The sequence below is a fragment of the Truncatella angustata genome (assembly GCF_020726525.1).
Source record: "Truncatella angustata strain MPI-SDFR-AT-0073 chromosome Unknown BKA67scaffold_2, whole genome shotgun sequence".
Taxonomy (NCBI): domain Eukaryota; kingdom Fungi; phylum Ascomycota; class Sordariomycetes; order Amphisphaeriales; family Sporocadaceae; genus Truncatella; species Truncatella angustata.
The window spans coordinates 6,897,643-6,911,315 of NW_025763382.1; the positions used below are offsets into that span (position 1 = coordinate 6,897,643).

At 49.9% G+C, this 13,673-nt stretch overlaps 5 protein-coding genes across 5 annotated transcripts; 3 read left to right on the plus strand and 2 right to left on the minus strand.

Annotated features, from left to right (window-relative positions):
* Positions 1–2,167: 2,167 nt before the first annotated feature.
* Positions 2,168–3,265, plus strand: BKA67DRAFT_212692 (rheb small monomeric GTPase). The gene is made up of 3 exons (XM_046095499.1): positions 2,168–2,319; positions 2,459–2,598; positions 2,747–3,265. Exons 1-3 carry the CDS (start codon positions 2,265–2,267, stop codon positions 3,113–3,115), a joined length of 564 nt encoding a protein of 187 aa, XP_045962597.1. The 5' UTR covers positions 2,168–2,264; the 3' UTR covers positions 3,116–3,265.
* Positions 3,266–3,738: 473 nt separating this feature from the next.
* Positions 3,739–6,286, plus strand: BKA67DRAFT_557846 (uncharacterized protein). The gene is made up of 8 exons (XM_046102290.1): positions 3,739–4,167; positions 4,256–4,596; positions 4,673–5,358; positions 5,426–5,449; positions 5,608–5,671; positions 5,763–5,818; positions 5,870–5,940; positions 5,991–6,286. Exons 1-8 carry the CDS (start codon positions 4,165–4,167, stop codon positions 6,177–6,179), a joined length of 1,434 nt encoding a protein of 477 aa, XP_045962598.1. The 5' UTR covers positions 3,739–4,164; the 3' UTR covers positions 6,180–6,286.
* Positions 6,287–7,043: 757 nt separating this feature from the next.
* BKA67DRAFT_212797 (peptidase family C78-domain-containing protein) lies at positions 7,044–9,397 on the plus strand. Its single transcript, XM_046095502.1, has 7 exons — positions 7,044–7,271; positions 7,329–7,805; positions 7,869–7,959; positions 8,016–8,120; positions 8,175–8,386; positions 8,435–8,826; positions 8,904–9,397. Exons 1-7 carry the CDS (start codon positions 7,203–7,205, stop codon positions 8,962–8,964), a joined length of 1,407 nt encoding a protein of 468 aa, XP_045962599.1. The 5' UTR covers positions 7,044–7,202; the 3' UTR covers positions 8,965–9,397.
* On the minus strand, positions 9,091–10,014 carry BKA67DRAFT_212777 (inosine triphosphatase). The gene is made up of 4 exons (XM_046095501.1): positions 9,661–10,014; positions 9,443–9,587; positions 9,233–9,391; positions 9,091–9,181 (listed from the first exon to the last, which is right to left on the minus strand). Exons 1-4 carry the CDS (start codon positions 9,906–9,908, stop codon positions 9,173–9,175), a joined length of 561 nt encoding a protein of 186 aa, XP_045962600.1. The 5' UTR covers positions 9,909–10,014; the 3' UTR covers positions 9,091–9,172.
* Positions 10,015–11,288: 1,274 nt separating this feature from the next.
* On the minus strand, positions 11,289–12,919 carry BKA67DRAFT_212774 (uncharacterized protein). The gene has a single exon (XM_046095500.1). It carries the CDS (start codon positions 12,593–12,595, stop codon positions 11,543–11,545), a length of 1,053 nt encoding a protein of 350 aa, XP_045962601.1. The 5' UTR covers positions 12,596–12,919; the 3' UTR covers positions 11,289–11,542.
* Positions 12,920–13,673: the final 754 nt, after the last annotated feature.

Here is a 13,673-nt window from a genome sequence, read left to right on the forward strand (position 1 = left end):
TCGGCAAGCCTATTCTTATTACTGTACAAACGCCAGACTGTCACTCTATCAGACGTGTGTTAGTCAAGGTGCAGTAAGCGCAGAAAACCTGAAGAGTCAGATGGTGATTCTTTCTGAGCAAGGGAGCTAATGGCAATCTCTGGATGCGGTAGAAGTAGAAGCCCGAGCAGCTGGCCAGGGTGCTGTGCTTTGCAGTGCAGGCAACACCACCTTTTACCTCAGACTAGAACGCTTACGATAGCTGTTCTGAGTCCAAGACTGACGCCGAAGATCGCGAGACACTACGAGCCTGGTTTCTACGGCCAGTTTTCGAGGTTAGCATAGACTACTTTTCGAGCATCAACACCAGCTCGAGGAATCCAAGCACCGATCCCAGCTCAAGTAGGTATATGCCTATGTCAACCCTGCACTCTACAGCAACTGGTTCCATTAGCAGGGGGCTCTTTCACCATATTGACAGCCAGTACTTCAATATATGCCCTGAGCAATGTCACAACCAGTCTAACGACGAGTTGAGGGAGGTCTACTACACTGAGTCTTGATGCAACTTCTGGCTCAATAGGGTTGTTGGCACCAGATATGCATTGCAGGTTTGTTCATTGCTGACTTTGTATAAAACTTTCCTCGTTGTTGGATCCAGCCACAACACTACCACATACCTCAAACTCTGAGACGAAGCCAATACCAGCAGGCTGGAGTGCTGGACTATCGTCGGGTCTGTAAGTGGGCTTCCGGCTGGGGAGTACTTTTCAGACAAGGCCCAGCTGCATGGTGATTTTGGATCATAACCGGGATCATATGGGTTGCATGAGTTCATGGTGGTGTCCCGTGAAGTCAGGATATAGAAAGATGACCACTAGTTGAGCTGCCCGCCAACCATCCTCCAGAGGTCGATGATACGGACTAAGCAGAAGCGGCAGCCTATCCTGTGGGAAGGGAAACTTCCGGCTCAGAAAGTGACATGGCTTGACCGGTTCATGTTTTGGGACAGAAGGCGCACAGCCGAGCTTGTCAACGTGCAAATAAGCAACAAGATGGCTATATCAAGGTTCCCGGGTGACTTCAAATCAGGCCATTATGTATGACTGGCGTTGAGTGTTGCCAGGGGGAAACATGGGAGCGCAGAGGCAGTCGATTTCTGCCTGTTCAAAAGTTTGTGTGAACCCTTGTCTGGGTGTCGAGGACAGAGGGACGGGAAAACGCGACGCCCAGCTCAGTCATTCACAGGTGTTGGCAACGGAGACTGCTCTTTGTGGCTGCCCAGCCTGTTCCCGCCGATAGAAGAAAGGGGTTTAAGACCAATCTGGATACCCCGGATCGCCTCATTGGCCGGTTGTTGCGAGGATACACCTTAACCCTGGAAAGCAAATAGGGAGATGTCGGAAAGGAGGATTCATTGTATATCAATCTGCCGGTGAATGATTGGTGGTAAGATTAATGCCGCAACCGAATGGTGCTTGATGCCACCTCGGCTGGCGAGCCGATTATCAGAAAGCAGTCGTTCCATTCACAGAGGTTGAAATGGCTTCAACAAAGATGAGAGAAAATGTGGTGAGACTTACAAATATAGTCGAGTTATTTGGATGATAGCATAACGATAGCGGCGGAACCGATAGAAAGCTACCCCGCTACTGCACCGAATAATCCAAGGTTAGTACTTACAGTAGCAGAGTAGTGCTACTGTACATACTATTCGTATGGATCCGTATGTAAGTAAAAGAACTCAAATGCAGCAACGCGGGGGAACTTTTGAGTTCCACAATTGGATCTACACATGCAAGTCGGAGACGCCCCTATCCACCTACATCTGGTATCTGGCATCCCTCTTGTGTCTCGTGTCAGGTCAGATCCAGTACTATTGCAAGGGTTCGCATCTCTTGGTTAGACCATAATAAGCAAATCTTCCATTCGCTTTCTACGAGCATCTTGAGTCAGGCATCACGGGAAGAGAGACTCGCAAAAGAAAACAGGCTAAACGGATCTACGTGCCTTATTTTTCTTCTGGAGAGAGGTCATCCCGTGGTTACAACCAGATTCTGGGCAACATTCCTACGTCATAAAGAATATTAATTACGAGCCTCGTCCCTCTGCCTGCACAAGCACACGACCACGCCTGTACTGCTACATCCCCCCATTGCCAATTTTTTGTGCAAGAAGTATCACTTTTCTCTCTCGCTCTCTTTCTCGATTCCCTCTGCGCCCACCTGAACTCAGAACCCCCACGCCTCACCAATCAGGAAGGAGACCCTGATCTCGATCTTTAAATGCCTGCGCCTTCAAAGCAGAGAAAAGTCGCCATTGTCGGCAGTCGATCCGTCGGTCAGTAATAAACGAGAACACAGCAAAAACGATTGTTTTCCCAACGTCGCGATGGTGCACCGAGTGTGTACAGGCAGCGCTCGGTGGCCATCAGACCCAAAGACGCAATGACAATGCTGACGCTGCAACCTACCGACAGGCAAATCCTCGCTTGCGGTCCAGTTCGTCGATGGACACTTCGTCGAGAGCTACTACCCGACCATCGAGAACACCTTTAGCAAAGTAATCCGGTATAAGGGACAGGACTTCGCTACCGAGATTGTTGACACTGCTGGACAGGTACGTCTCACAATCCCCCCCCCCCCCCCCCCCCCCCCCCCCCCCCACGCGCCCACGCCTGTGATTTGTACGCCCGCATGTCGAGGCGTGCAGATCCCGGGCGCACGAAACGGCCGAAGCTAACTCGGGCCTGTTCCTGGTCGGCTAGGATGAGTACAGCATCTTGAACTCGAAGCACTTCATCGGCATCCACGGCTACATGATTGTTTACTCGGTCGCCTCGCTGCCCTCTTTCGAGATGGTGCAGGTGATCCGCGAGAAGATCTTGAATCACCTGGGTACGGACTGGGTGCCTATCGTCATCGTGGGCAACAAGAGCGATCTGCGACCGGAGCAGCGACAGGTCTCAGCCGAGGATGGTCGCAAGCTCGCAGAGAAGTACAACTGCGGCTGGACCGAGGCCAGCGCTCGCTATAACGAGAACGTTGGTAAGGGCTTCGAGCTTCTTATAGCACAGATCGAGAAGAGCGCAAACCCGGGCGAGGCTCCTGCCGGCGGAAAGTGCCAGATGATGTGAGGTGCAAGGTCTGAGGCGTGAGGTGTGAGGTGTGGGGTGTGCGATGCATTACGTGACAGAAGATGGTTTACATGACACGAAGATGAGAAACACAAAGACTTTTGAGAAGAGCAATCGTGGATAACTTGAAGATGGTCATGGTCATAGATGTGGACAAGATGCTTCAAGGCACTTGAATTCTGGTCTGGTGTTTTAGGAAGGGTTCAGGCTATTCTGCTTTTGTTTGGTGGCCTTCTTGTATTCACTTTGAACATGTGGTTTGCTTTGATCAACTGCTGAGATAGACGGCGGGCTTGAAGTATGCAATTGGTCTGTACATATATTTTGGAAGCCATTGATATTCATTTCTCAGAAGTGATCGGTTGTTCTGGAAATACACCTAAGATGATTAAGGTTAGGCCATTAATTTGTGGCCTCATGCCTCAGCGTAAACGACCACGCTGGGACAGCTTAACTACCAATTCTATAGGTAATTTGTAGATATGCTGAAAACCGCCCATAATACAGCCCCCCCAACTTTAAGATGGTGCTACATATAAGCAAGATGGAAGGAAGAAAATTACCACACCTTGCCGACATGAGTCAATCTGTACTGTAGCTTTCAGATTCCATACAGTGACTCAATGCAGTGGACGACTTGGGGATAAAATGCCCCGCCATGCCCCTCCAAGGCTCAAAAAGAGCTGATTGCTGCCCATCATTATCATCTGCATGGTTTCCCCAATTCAAGTGTCCCAAATACTTGCGCATACCCCCAAGCGACTTAAAGACGGCGATCGAGAGACTTAAAGACTGCAGACCTGACGGCCTGAAGACCGCAGGACCGAAAGACTGGAGACCGGACCTGCCTCTTGCTGCCCCTCACCCCACCAAAACTTCACAAACCAGGGGAAGTTTGGATTGGGCTATACTCATACTCGATTTCCCTCCCAGCACACGGTGTTTTCTGTCTTCTGAGCCAGACGAACACACATTTCTCCATTGTCCACACTCTTTCCTCTAAATTTCACCGTAGTTCCCTGGGACTCACGTTCCGCCGACCACCCACCATGGTATGTTCATGTTCACGCTCATGTTCATATTCCATATGCGCCGTGGGGTTCCCGGTCCCCTCATGCTAACCATCGTGACACCGTGTAGCTCGACATCACCGATTTCATAACCGAGAGGGGCGGAAACCCAGAGAAGATCAGGGAGAGCCAGCGTCGCCGCAATGCACCCGTCGAGGTCGTAGACCAGGTGATCGCCTTGTTCGAGGACCACCGACGCACCAACTACGAGGCCATGCAACTCAACACCAAGATCAACGACGTCCAGAAGCAGATCGCCACCAAGAAGAAGGCCAAGGAGGACGCCTCCGAGCTGCTCCCCCAGAAGATCGCCTTCGAGAAGGAGAAGAAGGGCCTGCTCGACTCGGCCGCCGAGAAGGACGTCGCCCTCAAGAAGCTCGTCAAGACCATCGGCAACTACGTTCACGACAGGTACGCGACCGGGTTTGCCATTATGGGGAGGGCATGTTCTGAGCCGGATGTCCGTTGCTAATCATTATTGTCGCAGTGTTCCCGTGAGCAACACCGAAGATGACAATGTCGTTCTGAAGACATGGGCCCCCGAGGGTGTCACGCCCGAGAAGAAGGACGTGCTCAGCCACCACGAGGTTCTCACGAGACTGGACGGCTACGACCCCGAGCGCGGTGTAAAGGTTGTTGGCCACAGAGGTTACTTCTTGAGACAATGGGGTGTCTTCCTGAACCAGGCCTTGATCAACTACGGTCTCCAATTCTTGGCCGAGAAAGGCTACACACCACTGCAGTGTCCCCAGTTCATGAGCAAGGAGCTCATGGCAAAGACGGCCCAACTCGATGCCTTCGATGACGAGCTGTACAAGGTTGTTGACGGAGACTCACAGAACGACAAGTACCTCATCGCCACCTCGGAACAACCCATCTCTGCCTTCCACTCCGACGAGTGGCTGCAGGCCAGGGATCTCCCCATCAGGTATGCTGGTTACTCTAGCTGTTACCGCAGAGAAGCTGGTGCCCATGGTCGTGATGCATGGGGCATCTTCCGCGTACATCAGTTCGAGAAGATTGAGCAGTTCTTACTCACTGACCCCGAAAAGTCTTGGGAAGCGTTCGATCAGATGTTTGCCAACTCGGAGGAATTCTACAGATCTCTTGGCCTGCCGTACCAAGTCGTTGCGATAGTTTCAGGAGCTCTGAACAACGCCGCCAGCAAGAAATGTTTGTTACTTCCCCAGACCTCACCAAACAACCCTCAAGAAACAATTACTGACCCAGCACGTTGCAGATGATCTGGAGGCTTGGTTCCCTTGTAAGAAAATCATCCATCTCATTTTCTATCATTACCAATATGTCCATGGAGCATATATTGCCTACTGGAGACTTCCACGCTCTTTACGGCTACCTACAATACTTCCAGATACCCCTCAGCCTATCGTCAAGAAGCAGCACTGATTCCAAATGTTATAGTCCAAGGAGAGTACAAGGAGTTGGTCTCTTGCTCAAACTGTACCGATTACCAGTCTCGCGGCCTGTAAGTTCCCATGGCTCATTTTTGCCCATGAAGTCATCTACATGTAGCTCCCTTCCCTTTTTTCCAAGATAGCAACTAATAGCATGAATAGTGAAATCCGCTTCGGTACCAAAGCTCAAACGGATACAAAGAAGAAATATGTCCATGGTGAGTACTGTCATGAAATCATATCAATCGAGTTTACTAACATATTATCAGCGCTGAACTCTACCCTGTGTGCTACTGAGCGAGCGCTTTGCTGTATTCTTGAAAACTACCAGACTGAGGATGTAAGTCAAATTATACGTCTCCCTAAAACTTCTACACTAATCAGAAACAGGGTTTCAATGTTCCCGAAGTGCTGCGCAAGTATCTGCCTGGTGCTCCTGAGTTCATCCCTTACAGCAAGGAGCTCCCCAAGGATTCTACTTCAGCAAAGATCAAGGCTAAGGAGAACAAGGGTGCCAAGGGCAAGGTTGCGGCTGCTGTTGAGCAGGCTGGCGAGAAGCTGAAGAACGTGACCGTATAGGTTGTGAGAGATTAAGCTTGATGGTTGTAGAGATCTGAACATAATCTGACGATCATGACTATCCATTAGATGAGAAAAGACAAAAGAAAAAAGAAAATTCAGCCTAACTCTGAGTCAACCAGATTTGCAGGTGATGTGCTTTGAAAGCATCGCCTTTGCCAATTGGCTCTATTTTGTGCTGTAAGTTACTGCATCTTGCTAACAATCAACGAATCATGTTCATTTTGCCAGATGTTCCCTGCCAAAAGTGAAGCACTGAGGTGGTCTCTGCACCGAAATTCAGGGTCTGCCAGGGGTCCTTTTTTAGCGATTTCAGGGTCCTTCTTGGCGCCTTGCTATTCCAGCTCTGTGACTGTTTATGCACTTAACCGTATTGTCTTGTTTAGATCGCCGAATCAGGCACTGCACATTCTTGAAAGGCTGCGGGACAGTCAGCTCGTCCTTAGAAATGAAAGAACAGACTGCACCATTTGCGAACAAAGACACCTTACAATCTTGAAATCGACAAGATAATATGGTTTCAACGTACATGCATACCCAACGTAGCTGATTCCTCTGGGCCTGCGCGCCGCCGACGTAACTCCTGGTGATTCTGGTTCTTTTGACGACCTGACGGGTTATGCAGCCCAGTCCTGATCGCATAATTAACTGCCCAGGCGTTTGACAAGTATTCTCCACACTCGCTTTCCAAACCCAAATATACATGTTCTATAAGGACTCATACAAGTTATCTTAGGGTTGCTTTGTTGCATTTGTCTTTGAAGCTTTACACAGCGAGGCTACCTCCCTCACATAACCTCCGGAGCCACCAACCATTTCAAGCTCAACTTCGCCGAGACATCTGACAGGGACATTTCAGATAAAGCACACCCAAAACAAGTTTGAAAAAAAAAAAAAAAAAAAAAAAAACCCCCTGGATTGGGGATTTTCTAGATCCACCTAATTCTAACTTGAACCTGCCTCCGTTCTGCGCCAGATTTTGAGGCTACTTCCGTCGCAGCTTCCATCGCAGCTTCCATCGCAATGGAGGCGCGTTTGCAAGACTGCCCTTTTTGTGGCTACCATCCTGAAACGGAGTATCAGCTGCTTCTAGTAAGTCCAACCATATCGGTGACCACCCTACCACCTAATATTAACCTCCTTGAACAGCACATGGAGCAACATCACTCGGAAGAGGGCCAGTCGCCGTTCGTGGCTCGTGATGGCTCACGCACCGCGAGCACAAACACACCCCCTGAAGATGTTGGCGATGGCTTCGTTCAGTGTCCTCAGTGTGATGAGTACGTGACCATTGCTGAGTTCAATGATCATACAGATCTCCACGGTGCAGAGAACGACAATGAGTCCGAGGATGAAGTACCCGACGAAGCCGGTGGTGGAGCACCGCTGTACGATCGCACAAATGGCATCTACCAATCTCCATATGGAAACAGCAGCATCGATCATGATCTGGAAGTCCTCAAACGCTATAGCAAGAAGTCTTCTGCGTCTACCACAGAAACCAAGAATCAACAATCAGGCGCCACAGACCGTTGGAAAAACATTCTGAAGCTTCCATCGACGATTAGGAGACAGGAGATGGGAGACCCTACAGCCAACGGACAGGGCCCCAAGAAGAGACTTGGCGTACACGCTCCCCATTTCATTCTTCCGAAGTTCTCTTGTGCGCACCTACTAACGTTGCCATAGAAATCCGAGCTTGGTCAGTACGCTCATGAGGATGCCATGCCTGCTTGGCTTACAGACTTGCTTCGCCGAAAGGGCCAAATCACGCAGGGTGGTATGCTTATGTAATCGTTATCCGTTTCAAGGTTTTCTTCCTTACTCATCTTCCAGGTATCATCTCCGTTTTGGCGGGTCTGTTGAAGTCGAGCCGCAGCACCGAGTATGCCTACCTCTGCAGTCCAGCGGTTGACCACGTCTCCAAACTAAAGAAAGAAGGTCAGTATTTCGTCATTCGTGCCAAGTCTCAACTGGTCTGACCCACAACTGCAGGTGGCTTCTGTGGTTACAGAAATATCCAGATGCTCTGTTCTTATATAATAGGTGCTCGAGCCGAGGGAGCCAGTTCCCTCAACGGCAGACTCCCCAGCGTTTTTGATATCCAGGAGCATATCGAAGGTGCATGGGATCGTAATTTTAACGCACAGGGGAGGATTGAGACTGGTGGAGTGAGAGGCACACGCAAGTACATTGGAACTCCAGAGGTAAGTGATTTGTGAAAACGAGTTGAGCAGCAAACTGATCTGAAGCAGGCACAAGCCATGTTTCTGAGCCTCGGCATCCCGTGTAATGCACAAGGATTCAAGGACCCGCATCCCGGCAATGCCGAGAAGCGCCTTTTCCAGCACATCGAGGAATATTTCGAGCAAGGCGACTTCGATCCTGCCGCCAAAATCCGGCGAACGAGGCTACCACCAATCTACTTCCAGCACCGGGGCCATTCTCTCACAATCGTTGGTTTCGAGAAGAAGCACAACGGTGGCAGGGAGCTGATTGTATTTGACCCCATGTTCAATGATAGCGATTCTGTCATGAAACTTGTAGGCCAACGAACGTTTTCGGTCAAATCCCCTGACAGCATGCTTAAGCTGTACCGCCGGGGAAACAAGTACCTGAAGCGCTATAACGAATTCGAGATTCTTAAGTAAGTTAGTCCATATTGTTCTGACTTATCCCACGGTATTCTAGTTGTCCTCCACTTGCTGATCATGGAATAACTAGGTTGACCTCTCGACTTCCTGACGCCGAGACACAGGATCAAACAGAGACAAGCAAATACTAGCGTAACCAAGTAGCACCAGCCGATGTTTAGCAAGGGTAAGAACATCCCTCTCAAGACAATCAAGGTCCTTCACATATTCCTGTCAAGAAGGAAGTCTTCGGAGAGTCGTCGAACCATAGTGTTTGTGTGATCGGTGGCTCATAAATAGTGGCGTACATGATAAGTTAAAGCATGGCAATGGCGTTTGCATACAGGGGCATGAGGAGTTTCAATACTTGTGAGGCTTTACATCCTAAATGTCCAAAGGGCTATATTGATCTTATTTCATGCCATTTTCCACCCAGACACGCACTTTCTCGAGTGCCTTATACCGATGTGAGATCTTGTTCTTCTCAACTTGGTCCATCTCAGCGTATGTTTGCCCGTCATATTCGAAGATTGGGTCCCAGCCAAAGTAGGTTGGTCCTCTTGCGGGAACAATCTTGCCCTGCGGTACTGTCAGTCTTAACATAAGTGCAAAATATTGATTGCCACCTACGTCTGTGATGCCTTGAAAGAGGATGGGCTCGTGCCCCGGTCCCTTGGAGAAGGCGAACGTGCAGACTGCCTTTGCCGACTTGTCCTCATACACCACCAAAAGGTTGTTCAAGCCCTCATGGCCAATCGACTTCATGAACCACTTGCTACATTTTCCCACTCGTCAGTCCACCACCAAGAAGATCAGGAGAAAAAAGAAAAAGAAAAAAAGAAACTCACATGTAAGGACCTGGCAGCCCGTTCAGCGCATTGAAACACAGGCACGTGTCCTCGACCAGCACGGGGCCCCCGATCTTCTGCGCCGCCACCCGGCACTTCTCCAGCGTCACCTCTTCGACCGTCCCCTGCAGCTCCGGCAGATCTACCTCCTGCGAGTTCACCGTGATCGCCGGCTCCAGGATGTGCTTCACCTCGCGCAGCTTGTTGGCGTTGCCCGTTATGAAGTTCACTACCGGGGGGGTTGCCATAGTGATCTGTTCTTGCGCGAACGATACGCGGCGTGAGAGGATGGATGGGTGTGTACGGATTAAAATGGGGAGAGTGTTTTGGCTTTAACGCAGCAGGAATGAAGATGGAGGCTGCGAGTTGAGGATGTGGTGGTTGATGGTGCTGTGGGTATCTCGAGTGGGGCTCAGAGTTTGATACTGGCGGAATATGAAGTGATCGCAAAAGAAATTTTTATGGAGAAAAATTTGATAACTCTGCCCAAGGCCAACTGGATAGTATCAGACAGGCACAGGTTTATTATACAACGTCCTGCTTTTGAATTTCAGTATACCGCACCTCCGATGGCCTCCTTTCATCGGCTGGCTTGGCGGAGTGACGCATTCGGCGAGCTGTGCGCCCCGCCATTTCCTGGCGGCGTGCCCTGCTGCATGGGCAAACTACACATTTTGGTCTTGGTATACCGGGAATCAGCTCAGAGTGGTGGCGTGTTGGGGTCGAGTTGGAATGGTGCGTTAGGATCAGGTCTGCGCCCAACCGGTCCGTCTCATAGGCTGCGAGGTGTCTAGATCTTTGGTCTTACGGATTGTCCTCGTCGTATTGAGCACCTTGGTCCCCTGTCTCATGGTCACTGAGTGTGGGAGGCCACTGAATCACAACCCCCACCCCCGCATTGAGAACTCTCAATTGACACTTTCCTCACCTTTCATAGATCCTGGGAGTGTCAAACTGAGCAGTTTTCGATTCTCTGCAGTGTGGCCTGGCCTGGCAACGTCCTCGGCCCTCGATTTCTGGAGTGCCTGTTGCCTTTTGTCTTCTGAAGGTTCCCACCAAAGAATACTAAGCTTCAACCAGGTATGGGCGTAAGAAACACTCACTATATAGTCAAAACTTTCGGATACCGTGTTGAAAAGATCGTCTTTATACCTAGACTAACTAGTTCTAATTCTCGCTTTCTAGCTTCTAGATTTGGCCATCCCCAAAGCAGGCGCCCGAGGTCATCAAGATCAGTGATGAGACTAACTCGGGGCCCCACAAATAAGATAGACCCGCTCGAACAACGGCGGCACAACACGACCCATGAGATGAAACGTGCAGTAGTATAGTATAGTAACAGGCTAATGTATATTGCTAAATTACAAATGTCCATGTGTATCACCTGGGTAATTCCCTACCTACCCTGGACCCGTCAATTGAGCTATATTTTTGAATCGTTCTGTTTGTCGCGGGCGTGACACGGCTTTATAGCCTCCACGGCCACTCTTCCATCGCCTAGTACAAGGCATCATACACTGATTGCATGTGCGGTCCAGACCTAATTGTACCACTCCTAACTTGACTGTCGCAGGAAAAAACCCACCCACCCGAATTTGTTATATATATCGTTCCAGCATACAATCGATCCCCGAATACCCGGCCTTTATTATCGAAGAAAAAAGAAAGAAGAAAAAGTAGTCTTCGCTATTCGCTCCGACTAGAACAATAGCGAACGCCTCCTGTTTGGTCCGAGAAGAGATGGTGAGCATCGGACTAGAGAGAAGGGTGTTTGTGTATTTCAGCCAACTTATGACTTCGGGAACAAGATATATGGCATTGGGCGTCTTGCTAAAGCGCAGCATCAAATGCTTGCCCGCGAAGACTTGAAGCACATCGCTTCTTATCGCATCATCACGACAATTTGTCTCTCATCTCTGACCACAGCACCAGCAGGACATTGGGGTCCTGCTGGTCCTAATGGTCCAGGTGAACCTGGTGGTCCTGATGAGCCTCGTGGTCCCGATGGTCCTGATGGTCCGGGTGACCCTGGTGGTCCGCATGGTCCTGATGAGCCTCGTGGTCCCGATGGTCCTGATGGTCCGGGTGACCCTGGTGGTCCGCATGGTCCCGATGGTCCTGGCAGTCCCGCTGGTCCTGATGGTCCTGCTGCCCCTCGCTCGCCCACTCTGCCTTGAGGACCAATTGGCCCTTCGCGCCCAACTTGTCCGTCTCTCCCGTCTCTCCCGTCTCTACCAACATTACCTTGAAGCCCTGTAAGTCCTTGAAGACCCGTCAGGCCTCTATCTCCGGGTCGACCATCTCGACCTGGCTGTCCGTCTGGACCAATCGGACCTGGCCTTCCGTCTCGTCCCGGCTGCCCATCTCGTCCTGACTGTCCATCTCGCCCTGGTTGTCCATCTCGTCCTGGCTGACCGTCCCGGCCAGGTTGCCCGGGATCTCCTCGAGGGCCCTGTCGGCCCTCAGCGCCGGCCGGTCCTGGTGGGCCATTTTGCCCATTTTGCCCATTTTGCCCATTCACGCCATTATTACCGTTTGGTCCACGATGTCCTCGTTTGCCACGACGCCCAGGAGGACCCATGCAACAAGTGAATAGGCTATCTCTACTTCGGCGTCTTTGTCCAGTCCTGCAGCACATCCACCATATGATGATTGCACCGAAGACGCTAACCAAAATGGCAAACACGATAAGGGCTGTTTGCAGTTGCCTATCAGATCTATCGGAAGATGTAACATTATCCCCGGAACTTTCTGAAGTTTCCTGTGGTAAAGTCTGGCTTGTTGTGGGTACGTATCCTAGAAGTATTGTTGTGTAGACAGTGGTTGATACCCGTGCAATTGTAAGAGTGACATAATGCGGAGTAACATCTTGTCTCTGAGCGACACTTGCTGCAAGTACCCTAGGAATTTGGGAATCGCCACGAAGCGTTGGCATGACGGGCTTTTACTAACGATAATATGTGTGTTGAAAATGACTGGCAAGAGGTGAAACGCCAGCCGCTCCCATATATCTTCGCTTGAGTACTGGTCATGATTCTGCATGGTTCCGAGGTACTCTCTACCATGCATGAGCTTCCGGAGCCTTACCATTTTTTGCGACAGATATTAAAATGGCGAGTGCATTCACCTGCAGCCGGTCACATATGCTCCAGGCCTCAAGAACTCAGACACGTGTCAAGGCTATTAGGGATCGTGTGGTCGCATGCATATATATGTTCCCATGGCAGGATTGATCGCGACGTGGGCCCCCCAATTAGATAGAACGCCGCATTTGAGTACTTTGATAAACCGGCTTCCCTGGTTCCAAACACTACTCACCGGGTAGAAGGCTTTCACGGTTCGGCCCGGACCTGAACGAATCGCAAAGAATCCTGCTATACCCCGATGCAACAGCATGACGAAATTAAAAGGAACAATTAGTATCGTTCAAATTAAACTTACCTTACACGATTACAGTTCTGAAATGATGCTGTGACGATCAACTAAGGAACGGAAATACTTACAGAATCTAAGGATTGTTACAGTACTGGTAATTCTAGTTGGTAGCTTATGTTAGCAACGGGCCGGTTATATTATACCATAGAACTAAAACCTTCCAAGCCTAGGCTGACTACTAAGCTTCCAATACCCGAGAACACCGTTCGAATACAGTCTTGAAAAGAATTGATATGATTGATCATTAATATGTAAAATGAATTTCAATAACATTTAAACTTTTCATTTATTTGCTTTACTCTCCGCACTGGTAATTAGGCGGGGCTGTCCGCAAATTCTCTATCACATTGGTGCATCTACCACAGATCTCTCAGCGCCCATGAGCAGGTCCGGAAAGTCACACCCACGATATGGTGGTGGTTCGAAATGTTGCCGAAATCTGATCGAATGATTCTGGATCATTGAGTCAACTCGTGTTAAGAACCTGGTAGACCCCCATCCGAGCGCTCACCGTCTTGGACACGATCAATCTCAATTCCGTGTTCACATAAGAGAACCGCATTGAAACCCCGCATCAA